Source organism: Ursus americanus, chromosome 22 (genome assembly GCF_024610735.1).
Source record: "Ursus americanus isolate L20-20 chromosome 22, mUrsAme1.1.p, whole genome shotgun sequence".
NCBI lineage: Eukaryota > Metazoa > Chordata > Mammalia > Carnivora > Ursidae > Ursus > Ursus americanus.
This window is the reverse complement of record NC_142148.1, coordinates 20513684-20527997: the sequence shown is the minus strand read 5'-3', so window position 1 is coordinate 20527997 and position 14314 is coordinate 20513684. Positions and strand designations below refer to the sequence as shown.

The window sequence follows — 14314 nt, the reverse complement described above, 5'->3', positions numbered from 1 at the left end:
AGGCCATTACGTTCACCACATCTAACTTCACAACAAGCCTGTAAGGTAGGATGGTTATCCCCATTTTACTGACGATGCAACTGAGGCTCTGAATGGTTTGGTGACTTACTTTCCCAAGGTCACATAGCTGGTAATTTGGACCCAGGCAGCCTGACTCCAGATTGAAGTTCTCAACAATTAGGTCAGTGGCTCTCCAGCTTTCCTGCATGTTAAAGTCACCTGGGGCCGCTTTTAAAGATTCCCGAAGCTGAGGCAGCACACCCAGACGGATTAAATCAGAATGTTTGGAGGAAGGCGGGGGGGGGGGGGGCAGACGTCCGTATTTTTTAAGGAGCCCCATGTGATTCCAATGTGTAACAAACTTTGGGAACTGCTAGGGTGGGCAGCCCTGTATCTCAGAAGATGTTTCAGTGCATCTCCAGTTTAAGTGTGTAGGAGAATCGTCTGGGAGTTTGTTAAAAATGCAAGTTCCACTTGCAAAGATCGTATCTTTAGGCCCAGTGACTACTCCACTTTGTGAAAGCCACTTGGGGATGGAAAGTAACTTTCTCTACAGGATTTCTGAGTTGCTATACGTTTACAGTATATACGTCTCACATAAACTGTTAGTTTATGGTTTTCCTTGATATACAGTACTCATGGATCTAGTGTCTTTAACTTCTGGGTCATCTTTACATTTGCTCTCCTTCTACCTAGGCTATCCTCCATGCTTTGTCCCCACTCCACCCAAACGAACACATTTCTGCTCTCTCTTATACATGTGCACAGAGCTTTTTCTTGCAGTCTCTGGCTGCCTAACTCCCAGCGTGCCCTTTGGGAAGCCTGTGTCTGTGACACTTAGGCACCTTGGGTTGTTCTTATATGCTCTTTAGCATCATCATAATGGAATTTACCAGTTCTTTTTCTGTATTGCATTTCTTTCTCTTCTACTGGATTATGAGCAACTTGAACTATATTTTTTGATCTCTAGTTCTCCCAGTGTTTTGGTATAGACTTACACAGGTTTTACTGATTGGCATGTTTGAGTCTCTTCTATGTCATAGACTTCATGCTTCTCTATTTCCATTTTTGCAAAAGGTGTTTGATAGTTCTTAACCTATAGAGTTTTGTTCTTTTTGCTTAGAAACACTCTAGTTAGGTTCATTAATTTATCCATCCAGCAGCTGGAGAAACACATTGAGTTCTTACACTGGCAAGGCACTATGTAGGATGATGTGTAATCAACATTGGTTGATTTGTTTAAAATCTGATTTTATCATAATCAGATATGATCATTTCTGCAGTGGAGACCTTTAATTGTTTGTAGGCCTTTGCATATGTTCCCCACCTCATTGTCCAAAATAGTGTTTAGTTGTCATTTGCTAAACGTTGTTATTGCTTTGTTGGTACTTGGTAAATGCTAGTAGATGGGATTGGCTATTTTAGCAGTTTATCCTGTTCACTAGGAGAGATGACATAAGTAGTATTTAATGAAAAGAGGATTTGACAAACTTAGTAGATATTTATTGTAGAATGCCTGAACTGCTATTGCCCAACATATTTACAGATTTTAAGGAAAGGCAGGCCAGTAATTCAGATTATATTTGTTCTTGGCTGGTCTTCAATTCATGTAAAGTTTATAAAAGGAAATGAGTGAATATGTGTGTGAAGGTCATTATGAAGAGGTTTTTGTACAATAAAGTTTTTTATAGCAGTTAAATATGGTGAAGTGTGTGGACTAAATAAAAATATATACATTTTATATAAAGACATTCTTTACAGAATAAGAATTGTTACAGAAAGATTCTCTTGGTTCTGTTTTGGACTGTTTTGTCCATTTTTAGGCTAAGGCTAATAGAGAAACTGATGGGACAATTCTTGTCAAATTCAGATACTCAAGAAACTTGCTCTTGTTTCTCTCTGATCAGATGTGGACAGACTATCCAGTTCTGGCCTCAGCGCCTGGAAGAAACTCAATCTTTAAGCCTGAGGTTTTACTCTGTAGTTGATCTCCAAAGTAAAGGTGAAATATTTCACATGTTCATTAAACACCAAAAGTGGCTCCAATCAAGATAGCCTGAGACTTAGAAATGGATTCTGTTTAATTTGAGATACTCATCAATGTTAGCCAATGTGTTTTCTGACATGCATAAAGACCTTTTAGATAGAATACATGATTTCTTTTGGTACAAGATGATTAAAGTTTTAGAATTAAAGTACATGGAGTTTAATTCTAAGTTTTTAGAAATGAAGAAAGTAGGTAATTTGCCCAAGACAACATGGTTGCGTTCTAGCACATCAAGGGCTAGAAAGCAGGTTCCTTCCTCTGCGTGCAGTATTTCCTTCCACCTCCATGCCCCAAGTGAGAGGATGTCTTCTTTGTTATTGTTGTGTGTGTGCCTGTGTGTGTGTTTTGGGGTGGGGAAAATGACAGAGTAGTCTGCTATGTTTGAGAACTCAATTAGATGTATAGTGAATGCTTGGTGTGTGACATGTACTTTATATACTGAGGATACCAAGACAAATAAGACACAGCCTCTGTCCTCAAGGAGTCTATAGTTTCATTAGAGTTGTCATAAAAATAGAAGTATAGTATCTAAAGCAGCTCTGTATCTGCACTGTCCAGTATGGTAGCCCCTAGCCACATGTGAGTACTGAGCACTGGAAATGTGACTAGTGTAAATGAGGAACTGAATTTCTAATTTAAATGTAAGTAGTTACGTGCGGATATGGCTCCTGTACTGGACAGAGCAGGTCTGAGGCATAAAAGATGAGAAGTGTGATGGTGCTGATGAGGGGCGGGCAGGGTATTCATAGTATTCATGCTTTTTTTTTTTTTGAAACTAGCAAAAACTACTTGTTTACCCTTTTAGGGAGGAATACAGGCACAACCTGTCTTTCTTTCTTGTGATTCAGGTGTTTGGTAGGATCCCCAACAGAATCTGGTGTATAGGTGAATACATTCCTTTCAGATGAAACTTGATTGATATTTGCCTTGTAGGGTCAGTGGGACTACAACAGAAATGTAAACTATAATCCTTTTGTCTTTATTCATCATAAAGTTATATGGGTGACCTTGAGAGCAATGTGTGCTTTAAAATCCAGCATGGTTCATATATTTACTCAGTGTTTTGGCACTCTGTACCCTATTTTTCCTAAGAGAAACAAGGCATGCCTGATAATGTGTACCTTGCCTTTGTACATCTTAAAGTATGTTGCCTTATGTCACTTTATTTGATCCTTCCCCCTGAGTTACTTTAGGTAGGTACTGCAGGTGTTCTCCCTGTTTTGCAGATGAGGAAACTATGACAAAGAAATGCCAAGTGACTTGTCCAAGGTCATAATGGTGAGGTATGGAGTCAGAACAAAAGGGAAAAACATTGGGCTTTGGAGCAAAAGGTGGTTTCTTGTCCCAGCTCTACTGTCACTTGATGTGACTCTGAGCAAGTTATAGCCTTTTTTGTTTCCTCAGCTAGTGTCTAGTACATCTGTCTTACTGAACTTTCTAGGCTCGTTATTGGAATAAAATGAAATAACACGTGAAAGCTCTTTCAAAATGATCAGTTTTACAGAGGTACACTTACAGAGGTGCAAAGCAAGATCTCTAGTAGTTTTTCTCTTGTTTGATGCTGACTTCAAAACTCATCATGTCAGTTAATTATGTTGAATACTGCGGTACTCTGGTGTTGTCATAGATTTCTCTTGTCTTCCTTACTATGAAACCTTCCCTTGGGCAGGCATCGTGTCCCGTTTATATCTGCCTACCTATACCTAGGACAATACCTGACATGTAGCTTGTGTTTAATAAATGTTTGTTTCAGAAATAACTGATGTCTGGATTTACTTTATGAAGTTTTTAAAAGTTGTTCTTTGCAATTAGACTTGGAGCTTCTTGGAAACAGGGATCTTATTTATTCACTGTTATTATTCCCTGTGCATGGTGTACAGAAGGTGTACAGAAGGCATGCAGTAAATATTGGTTGAGTCCATTGATATAATTAATGTCAGGCTGTGGTCTCAGTGCATCTACTACTACCACTGTATCAATCATTTTGGTAATCTGTCAATTAGACCAAACCTTCATGTTACTTTGCAGTAGTGCCTACAAGCCATAAGCTGTTACCAGCACACAGTCACCTGATAGTAGAAACCTCCAGGGAGATTACCTAGAAAATCGACACATGTAGAGTTGGGAAGAAATTAAGTGATCTGCAGGGGAGCATTGTCATCATCTTCTCCTTCCTCCTGTCATATTTACTTCTGGAGACTTCTCTGCTAGTAGCTCAGGGTGATAGCTGACCGAGCCTGTCTGGGGAGGAGACACAGGATCCTTAACTTAGCAGTCAGAGCCCTTAATTATCTAACTTCAGTTCTGTCTTCATTTCTCACTGCAGTGCCCGGTCCTCCCTGCCTCGTCCCCATCCTTCCCTCCCTCCCTCTCAGTATATTAGCTGCACTGGAGTTTACTTTTCTGTTGTCTCTTCAGCCTGTCTTGGACACTTACACCAAATTCTAGTTTCTGTTGTATCATTTCTATGATAAAGTTAATATTCTCTCATTCTCTGCCCCAGTTTTTGTTAAGTTATAAATCTCCAGTCCTAGCATTCATACTCTTTCAAAATTGGTCACTGTTTATCTTTGAAATCTTATCCCTTCTACTTACAGCTTTCTTTTCTGCCACTCTAGGTTTTTAGTTTCTGGTGCTGTTTTTTTTTTTTGCTACTTGAAGCAAGCACCCTTCCTCATATATTTTCCTTTTCTGCCCGCCTCTTTTTATTCTCACTCTTATTCACTTAATTTTCTTATCTCTGTTAAAATTGTAACCTTCGTTCAATACCTCATTCATTCTTCCCTGATCTTAACCTGTTGTTTTCCAGCTCAGCCCTTCTTTCAATCAAAAGTAATCTTTTGTCCTCTGAACTTCCACAATGTCTTGCCTATAGCTTACCATAATAGGTTTAGTTAATATCCATCATCTCCTATAGATACAATAAAAAGAAAAAAAAAATATTTTCCTTGTGATGAGAACTCTTAGGATCTGCTCTCTTAACAGCTTTCCTGTATGTCATACAGCAGCGGTAACTATAGTCATTACGTTGTACATTATATCCCTAGTGCTTATTTATCTCGTAACTGGAAGTTTGTACCTTTTGACTACCTTCCTCCAATTTCCCCTCCCCAAAACCCCCATCACTGGTAACCACAAATCTGATCTCTTTTTCTATGATTTTGTTGGGGTTTTTTTTTGTTGTTCGTTTGTTTAAGATGCCACATATAAGTGAGATCATACAGTATTTGTCTTTCTCTGTCTACCTTCACCTAGCATAATGCCTTCATTGTCCATCCGTGTTGTTACAAATGGTAGAATTTTCTTGTTTCTTTATGGCTAAATAATATTCCATTATACACCCCCCCACACACACAACTTCTTTATCCATTCATCCATCAATGGACACTTAGGTTGTTTCCATGTATTGACGTTGCTATGAACATGGGGGTGCAGATATCTTTTTGAATTAGTACTTTCATTTCCTTTGGATATATTCCCACAAGTGAAATTGCTGGATCATATGTTAGTTCTTTTTTAATTTTTTGAGGAAATTTCATACCTTTTTCTATAGTGGCTGTACCAGTTCACAATCCCACCAACAGTGTATAAGGGTCCCCTTTTCTCCACATCCATGCCAGCATTTATTATGTCTTTTTGACAATGGCCGTTTTAACAGGCATGGGGTAGTATCTCATTTTGGTTTCAATTTGCATTTCCCTAATGACTAATGATGTTGAGCACCTTTTCATCTACCTGTTGTCCATTCATATATGTTCTTTGGAAAAATGTCTATTCAGATCCTTTGCCCATTTTTAATTGGATTATTTGGGGTTTTTTGCTATTGAGTTGTATATACGAGTTCTTTGTGTGTTTTGGATATTAACCCCTTATCAGATACATGGTTTGCAAGTATTTTTTCCCATTCCCATATTTTCCCCATAGGTTGTCTTTTCGCTTTGTTGATGGTTTCTTTTGCTCTGCAGAAGCTTCTCAGTTTGTTGTGGTTCCACTTATTTTTCATTTTGTTGCTTCTGCTTTAGGTATGATTTCCAAAAAATCCATTATCAAGACCCATATCAAGGAGCCTTTTTCCTGTGTTTTCTTCTAGGAGTTTTGTGTCTTAAAATTAAGTCTTTAATCCAGTTTGAGTTAATTTTTGTGGATGGTATAAGATAGGGGTTGTTCCATTTTTTTTACATGTGAATATCCAATTTTCCCAGCACCATTTATTAAAGAGACTGTCTTTTCTTGTATATTTTACATGTGAATATCCAATTTTCCCAGCACCATTTATTAAAGAGACTGTCTTTTCTTGAAATAAGGGCTTCAGAAGTATGTATGTAGTTCTTGTGATTGTGTGTCTGATAGCAGTGTGTGGTATCAGCAGCTCAGATATCACCCGTGGCATAGCCTTTGGTGATGTGATTTTTCTGAAATGGTCAACAGTTTTTTTTTTTTTTTTAAACAATTCTTGGTATGGTGAGGTTATAAACATAAAAGGTCCAGTCTTTTTGCAGTTTACACGATTAATTGCATTACTGAAAAATTCAGTGTATATTAAGATAGCACAAAATATTTCGTATTTTTATATAAAGTAGAGTTACATTTCTAGGCTTAGACAGTTAAGGACAGAATGATTTTCTGGCAGACAGTTGATAGTCATGTGAAAAGTAGCATAATTGTTCATTGTGCAGGACTGTCTCCTGCATTGCAGGATGTCTAGATTTCCTGCCTCTGCCCGTAAATACCAATAGCACACCCCAATCATTGTGTTAACCAGAAGTACACTTAATAGTTCCAAAATGCCCTCTAGGAGGCAGTTCTTTTGTATTGAAAACCATTGACTTAAATTCTTGAGTGTGTCTTGTTGGCCTTACCTCCTAATCAGAATTGAGTTTTATCACTTGTTTTGCTAGTTTAATAGGTACAAAACAATATCTTTGTTGCTTTGCTTTGTTTTTTTATTCATGTTTGTTTCCAATGTTTATTTTCTCTTCATTGTTTTATTTAATTTGCCTGTAATTATAACGCACATCTTTGTCTTAATACTTTTTGTCTATTTTGTTAAAACTTAGCATGTTTTTTGTTAAAACTTAGCATGTTTTTTCTGTTATATACATTTTAATAGTTAAGTTCAACTTTTTCACTGTATCTTTTCTATACCTTTCTACTTTATATGCTTCATTTTCTTACATTTAATTATTTAAAAGTACATTTAAAGAATTAAAATTTCTTACATTTAAGTTTTTAAGGATTTAAGAGCTATTAAACCTGTTTTGATTGGTCTTTCACAGTGTTGTTGTTGTTGTTGTTTTTAAAGAATAATATTCCTGTCTTTTCTTCAGAATTGGGAGGAATAGCAGCTGTTTCTTAAAAATGCTTATTCCCAGGCTCCAGTGCAGACCTATACAGAATTTCAGTTTCTAGTGATAGGGCCTGGAAATATGCAGCAGCACCACCACCACCCCTGCCCTGCCCCTCCATGATTCTTATGTGTGCAATAGAGTTTGAAAGCTAACTTGTCCTTTTTTTTTTTTTTTTTTGCCTTAAAACATTTTTTTTCCCTCCAATACTGTGTTGTCTGGAATTCATGCAAAATATTAATTAAATATTCTTTAGATATTTGGAAACCATCTAACTACTTTTTAAAAAACTAATAACATAGGGGCACCTGGGTGGCTTAGTTGGTTGAGCATGTGCCTTTGGCTCAGGTCATGATCCCGGAGTTCCAGGATCTAGCCCCGCATCTGGCTCCCTGCTCAGTGGGGAGTCTGCTTCTCCCTCTGGCACTCTGCCCTCTCGTGCTCTCTCTCTCAGTCTCTCCCAAATAAATAAATAAAATCTTTAAAAAATTAAAAAAAAACTAATAGCATAAAACAAATGGACATTTTCCAATTTTATTTGTGTATAGTATGCAGAATTTTGAACATAGCTCAGTGGAATAAAGGGAACTTTCTGATGTCTTCCTGTTTCCCACTGGTAAACCTTAGCATTCTGAAACATGTATTACCTACTGCATGCTAGAAACTACTCAAAGATTTAGGAAGTGAAGTTTCCACTCAGAAAAAGTTGACACTCTTGTGAAGATATCTTTACACAGCCAACAAATAAGTTAATGTGAAGTTTGATATGATCAACCTGTAATAGGCACATGGAGGAGGAGTGATTTGAGGAGTGTAGAAAAGCCTTACCAAAGGGAGGACATTTGTGCTGTTCCTTGAAGGAGTACTTCATAAAGTGGATCAAGGTGAAGCGTGGCAGTGCAGTCAGTGGGAGTAGCTCGAGCAGTAAGATAGGGTATGAAAAACCTTGTTGAGTTTGAGTGATCCATCAGTGGTCCTTTATGGCCATAGCTGTGGGGAAGGGTACGTGTGGAAAAGTGTCAGTAGAAGATGAGGCTGAGAAGGTGGAATAAGCAATTTCAATTAGATTCCCAGCAAGGTTGTGTCTATTTTTTTAATTGTATAAAATAATCTAAATTTTATATAGAAGAATACATATGTAATAATTTGTTCTGGGAACAGCCAATAAAGTTTTGAAAAAGAATAGGGGAGGTGGAGGGGGCTTTCTTTTCAGATCTTAAAACATTCTGTAAAGCCACTAAATTTAAATCATTATGGCATTGGCATAGGAATACGTAAATAGTTGAATAGAACACATTCATAAGTAGATTCCTGTATAAATGACAATTTAGTATATGACAAATTGGTGTTTCAGTTTGGTCGGAAAGGATGTATTTTTAATAGATGATGATGGCACAACTGCCTGTACACTTACAAGAAAATAAATTGCATCTTTCCTTACAGAAGTAAATTCCAGATGAATATAAAACTTCAGTGTGTAGAAATAAACAGTTGTTTTGTAGGAAATCTGGGAGAGTACACATACACTTTAGGGTTACATTTTCACACTTTTGGACCTAGTCCCATAATAAATGTATTTTACACCGTGACCCAGAAATATGCATTTCTGAAGAGTGAAACAAATTTCACAGAATATTGCTTACCTTTACTATGTGTGATGCCTTTATTGTATATCTTATTCCATGTAATGAAAAACAAAAGTGTTACCATTACATTTATTTCATGATGCACAGTTTGAGAAACACTGATGGAGGAGAGGGGAGACAGAAACCACCTAAGCCAGACTCAAGCTGTAAAATGTAAATATGTGACTAGAACAATGAAATTTCACTTCATAACTACCAAATTCTCAAAGAAAGAAAGAAAAAAGCAAGCAATTCCTGGCAGGAGATAGTGAGAGGAGGGAACGGCTCTCATCCATTCTCAATGTAGATGGAAGTTGTTACAGTTTTTTTTGGGAAGCAATCTGGCAAGACCTACTAACATTAAAAACAAATGTCCTTTGATCCAATAGTTTCATTCTTGGGGACTTGTTCCATAGAAATTAAAAGGCCAGTGTTTATATGAACAAGCATGTTTATTGCATCATTTCCTGGTACCAAAAAATGGGAAATGAAATAAATACACATCATTAGGAGACTGGTTGAATAAGATATACCACACCCATGCCATGGAATGTTACACAGTCATTAAAAGGAATCTATTATTAGTTGGAAGGACGTTCACAAGGCATTGTTGAATGGAAAAAAAAAAAAACAGATATAGAAAAGTATACACTGCTTATCTATGCAAGTATGTAAATTATTTTAATATGATTGAGTTAGAATAGGACAAACACAAGAGGAAATGTTAGGTTGGCAACATGGATTATCTATCTAGGAAAGTGAATTATTTGGACAGGACATGGAGCTAAATAAAATGAAAAAAAAAATTAAAACTACCTTAAAACAAAAAGTTTTAAAAAAGAAAGTCCCTGTGGTGTAATATTCTTGTGCATATATGTAAGAGACTATGTGTAGCGTGTATATGTATATTATACTGTACTGTATGTGTATGTGTGTGTGTGTATATATACATATATATAGACTAAAAAAGGTGAGAAAAAATGTGTTGCATGGGAATATAAGTTGTCATCTGATGGGGATGGCTCCCTATCAGAGCTTTCCATTTTCCCCCTTCCATTATTTTGGGAGGGGTGGGGAGAGCACCAGAGTATCCTTGGGAGGATTCCTTATAAACCCAAGGAAACTGAGGCAATCTTAATAGTCACATTCACCCTTCCTTCAAATTGTAGGTACCTTGTTAGATGCTGGTCCATCTCTCTTGCCTTCCCATTTTCAGGGCTTTTTTTTCAGAGGGGAACATCAGATCTCACAGGGTACTGAAAGGTACCAGGGTCCAGAGTCCATGAGATTCCCGAAGCACCTGAGAAGATTGAGTAGGGTTGCGGGTGGGAGATACGCAAGAGGGGAAGGGGAGGTGGTGGGTTCCTCTGTATGGAAATGAGAAAGAAATGTAGTTTGGGACCAGTCTGTGAATGACTTTGACTTTGTGCTAAGGAGTTTCATCTTCATTCTGCAGGCCTGTAATTCTCAAATGCCATATCCTCTTGAAAAACACTGATACTTGTTGAGCTGGAATGAGGTTTTTTGAGATAAAAATGAACAATGCTAGTCTTTCCCAGTGTGAAGAAAAATTAACTTAAGGGATAGAACTTTTTTTTTTTTTTTTAAGGGATAGAACTTTTTAAAGATTAAGTGTACCCATGTATTTTGCTTAAACTCTGTTGACTGGGCATACAGATTTCAGAACAAGTAGAAGTTGGAAGTTAACAGAAATTAATTGGAAAGAGCTAACCATCCTTGATTCTCTTCATGAGCGTGGTGTTTATGATTGTAACATTTACATTGCATTCATACAGATATGTTTTCTGTGGCTGAAAGTTTTTCATTTGCATGGTAGACAGATCATTTCATGGAGAATACACAGCACAGGGAGAAGCAGTACATGCATGGAGAATGTATAAGATAGGGAGAAGGTAGTACATGCCATGGTTGAGGGAATGGTCCCTGGAACCCAACAGATATGGATTCACACCCAGCTCCACCATGTTATGGCTCTGAAGCCTCAGGTAAGTAGCAAACCTCTCTGTGTCTCAGCTTTTTCATCTGTAAAATAGAGATAACATTTATTGATATTCATTGAGTTGGTTTTTTTTCAAGATTTATCTTTAGGGAGAGAGAGCCTGCGCACACGCATACACAAACACGGTGGGGGGAGGGGCAGAGGGAGTAGGAGAGGGAGAATCCCAGGCTGACTCCCTGCTGAACGTGGAGCCTGATGTGGAGCTGGATCCCATGACCTGAGCTGAAACCAAGAGTCGGGAGGCTTAGCCGACTGAGCCGTCCAGGCACCCCTGTTTTGATGATTGCATGAGTAGCATGTAGTAAATGCTCAGTGAGTGGAGCTCTTACAGTATTTTCTGAAGAACGCTGTGACTTCCAGGTGTTCCATTACTAGAAATTTGTGTGTCACTGCTGCAGGGAATGAAATATTCTCAAAGAATTTTATGTCTGATTTGAGGACATTGGTGGGAAATTGCAGGGGTAAGTTTCTAGCATGTAATAGGTACTTGGAAATTGTTGACTGAAAAATCTGGATCTTGGAGTAAACTCTTTCCTTTGTCTTCCTTTCCTACTTAGTGTGCTTCATTCTGCTGTCTTTTTCTATCCTGGAACATAGAATGAGGAGGGCTCCCTCTTGCTATGACTGCCAAATCAGATCATTTTATCCCCTTGCACAGTGATGTCTGTCCGAGTTCCGCTCCGGCGCTTCTGAGGCTCTTTGGGGAGGTGCTCAGACAGCTGCTTCCCAGGGTCTGCCTTCCTCCCTGATCTTGCCATGAGGCTGTTTTAGGACTTTCTCAAAACATTTAGATGTGTAGTTTTCTGTCTACTTGGCATTGTGTTTGTAGCTGCTTTATCTTTCCATGTAGGGTAAATCTGTGTTTTACTTATTTTTATTAATTTGCAACAGTGTAATTTAACATAATTCTGTTTTGTCTTTTCAGGTGCCATTTGGATAGTCCTTTAGCGGCACGATGTACTCTGAGTGGAGGTCACTGCATTTGGTGATTCAGAATGATCAGGGCCACACGAGTGTGCTGCACAGCTATCCAGAGAGCGTTGGGCGAGAAGTGGCAAATGCAGTGGTCCATCCCCTTGGGCAGGCCTTAGGTACCCCTTCAGTGGCTGGTAGTGAGAGTTTGTTAAAAACTGACAAAGAAGTAAGTGTTTCTTCATTTCATTCTGTGTGAAAACAAAATTTTTTTTATTGAAGCATTTATTTGACATTGTCCTTTTAATGGGTTTCTCTCCAATGTAGTACAACTTTCTTAATTTTGACCTTTGTTTGGGTTGAGGGTTGGGGCTGAGAGTTTGTGGGGGTCACGGAATAGGTTGTACCTTTGTGCTGCTGGCTCCTTACTAGCCAGACCCAACTCTCCATTTGAGCTGTGTGCCCAAGACAGAGGCTTAAGTGTCAGCCCTTTCCCTTAAGCTCTGGGCCCAGTCTTCAGATTTTTATTCAGAGGTGTGTTTGGAAGGTCTTCACTGCTACTCCCATATGGCCTCTAACTGAAGGCCTATCTTGTATCAAGTTTTTCAGGCTGCACATATGCACTGAACTTGAGGCCCTCCTGTGTCTCCATGTTTGCCTACCCTTACCTGACTCTCAGGTTTTAGAGTGCTGCAGAGCAGCTAAGCCCGTATGGCTCTGAGCCCAAGTCGTTGGAATGGGGGTTGTGTTTGCTGTCCCTAAAGATAAGGTCTCTTAGAGTGGCTTGGCCTGGAGGTGGTCCTCTGTTCTTGGGTTCTGGTGACTGGGCTGAAGTGAAGTGTTCAGGGGCAGGACATGAAGGGACCCTGAAAATGGAGGGATACAGGAACTTGCTAGTGTGATGTCTGGCTAAGATATGGGATTAGAACTTTCTCTCTGTGCTTGAGGAAGTTTACACAACCTTCAGACTTTGGGTTAACTTATATTCCAGACCCACTTTTTCTCTTCCTTATTTTTTGATTTCTTTCTGATGAAGGAGAGATTAGACTTAATCTAGATAGAAAACTGGATACAAGACTAAAGCTTATAGTTCTAAAGGCAGTTTATTTACCCTCCGCAGGCCATGGGTTGCCGGAGGACGAAGCCCCTCAGTCTGAGGAGCGGTTTTTCTCTCTTCAGAGTACCTCAGCAGAGACTTACCCTGAGCACCAGAGCTTGCCCTGGTGCACTCTCCTCTTGCTGGCTCTGTAGTCCTCTCCTGGGAGGAGATGGCACATGAATAGATAGCGGTGCTCTGGGGCAGCCCTTGTTTGTTCTCCTTCCCCGCCCTTAAAAAGATACGAGAGAACAGTCCTTGAATCCAGTGTCCTCTAGAATTATACAATTGAACTATTATGAAGATATCACCAGAGATGTTTTCTCCTTTGTCTTTTCATCTGACAATTATGGACTTGCTGTCCCTTTTAAAATCCCTTCTTATGTGTGGTTAAATTCCTCCCACCCTCCTATATTTGTCACAGCTTCACTGTGGTATTATAGCCTTTAAAGTTTATCACTGTTGTAGATAATATTGTATTATATTATCTATGTTATATTGCTGTTACATAATTTTACCCTTAGTCTTTGTAGTTGTTTTTGAGCTTAACATTTTCTCGACATGTATTTATCTTGTTAGATTCAGCTTTGTTTTTTTGTTTTAAACTGTTTGAAGTCTTTTCGAATCCTGAATAGTTAGCTATCCATTTTAGCTTTGTGATATCTACAGATGGTCAGCCTATAATCTGTTTTTCTGTCTTTTCCTAAGTTAAAATCTCAGCAGGGCCTTTGGCATGCCACTGGGCACCTTCTTCAAAATGATCTTGGTACATTAAACCACTGTGTTCTCTCATCTTGTGTTTCATCCACTTATAAATCCAGCCATTCTACCATCCTCTGGGCCATAGGTCTCCATCTTGTCCAAAGGATATCCTGCATCTGACCACATTTCTTGCTAAAACCCAGGTCCCCCTTAGCCAGACAAGGCTATTGATGGTATGGTGAGAGTGGCTTCAGATGTCTAGCTGCAAGACTAGGGTCCAATTTTCTAGTTTTACCATTTCCAAACCAGTGACTTGGGCCAAATTGCTTAATCTTCCTAAGTGTCAGTTTTCTTTTTTTTTTTTTTTTTAAAGATTATTTATTTATTTATTTATTTGACAGAGATAGAGATAGCCAGCGAGAGAGGGAACACAAGCAGGGGGAGTGGGAGAGGAAGAAGCAGGCTCACAGCGGAGGAGCCTGATGTGGGGCTCGATCCCAGAACGCCGGGACCACGCCCTGAGCTGAAGGCAGACGCTTAACGACTGTGCCACCCAGGCGCCCCCAG

General features: G+C 38.8%; 1 protein-coding gene across 5 annotated transcripts in view; it reads left to right on the top strand.

Moving 5' to 3' along the window:
* The window catches only part of RALGAPB (Ral GTPase activating protein non-catalytic subunit beta), a 79087-nt gene that overhangs the window by 678 nt on the left and 64095 nt on the right, over positions 1-14314 (top strand). For all 5 annotated transcript variants that reach the window (XR_015720908.1, XM_045804607.2, XM_045804605.2 and 2 more), the window contains exon 2: positions 11963-12178. Coding sequence is in view for 4 of the 5 variants with exons in the window: in XM_045804607.2 (XP_045660563.1) it covers positions 11993-12178 (186 nt within the window). In the remaining variant the exon portion in view is untranslated. The remainder of the gene's footprint in view (positions 1-11962; positions 12179-14314) is intronic.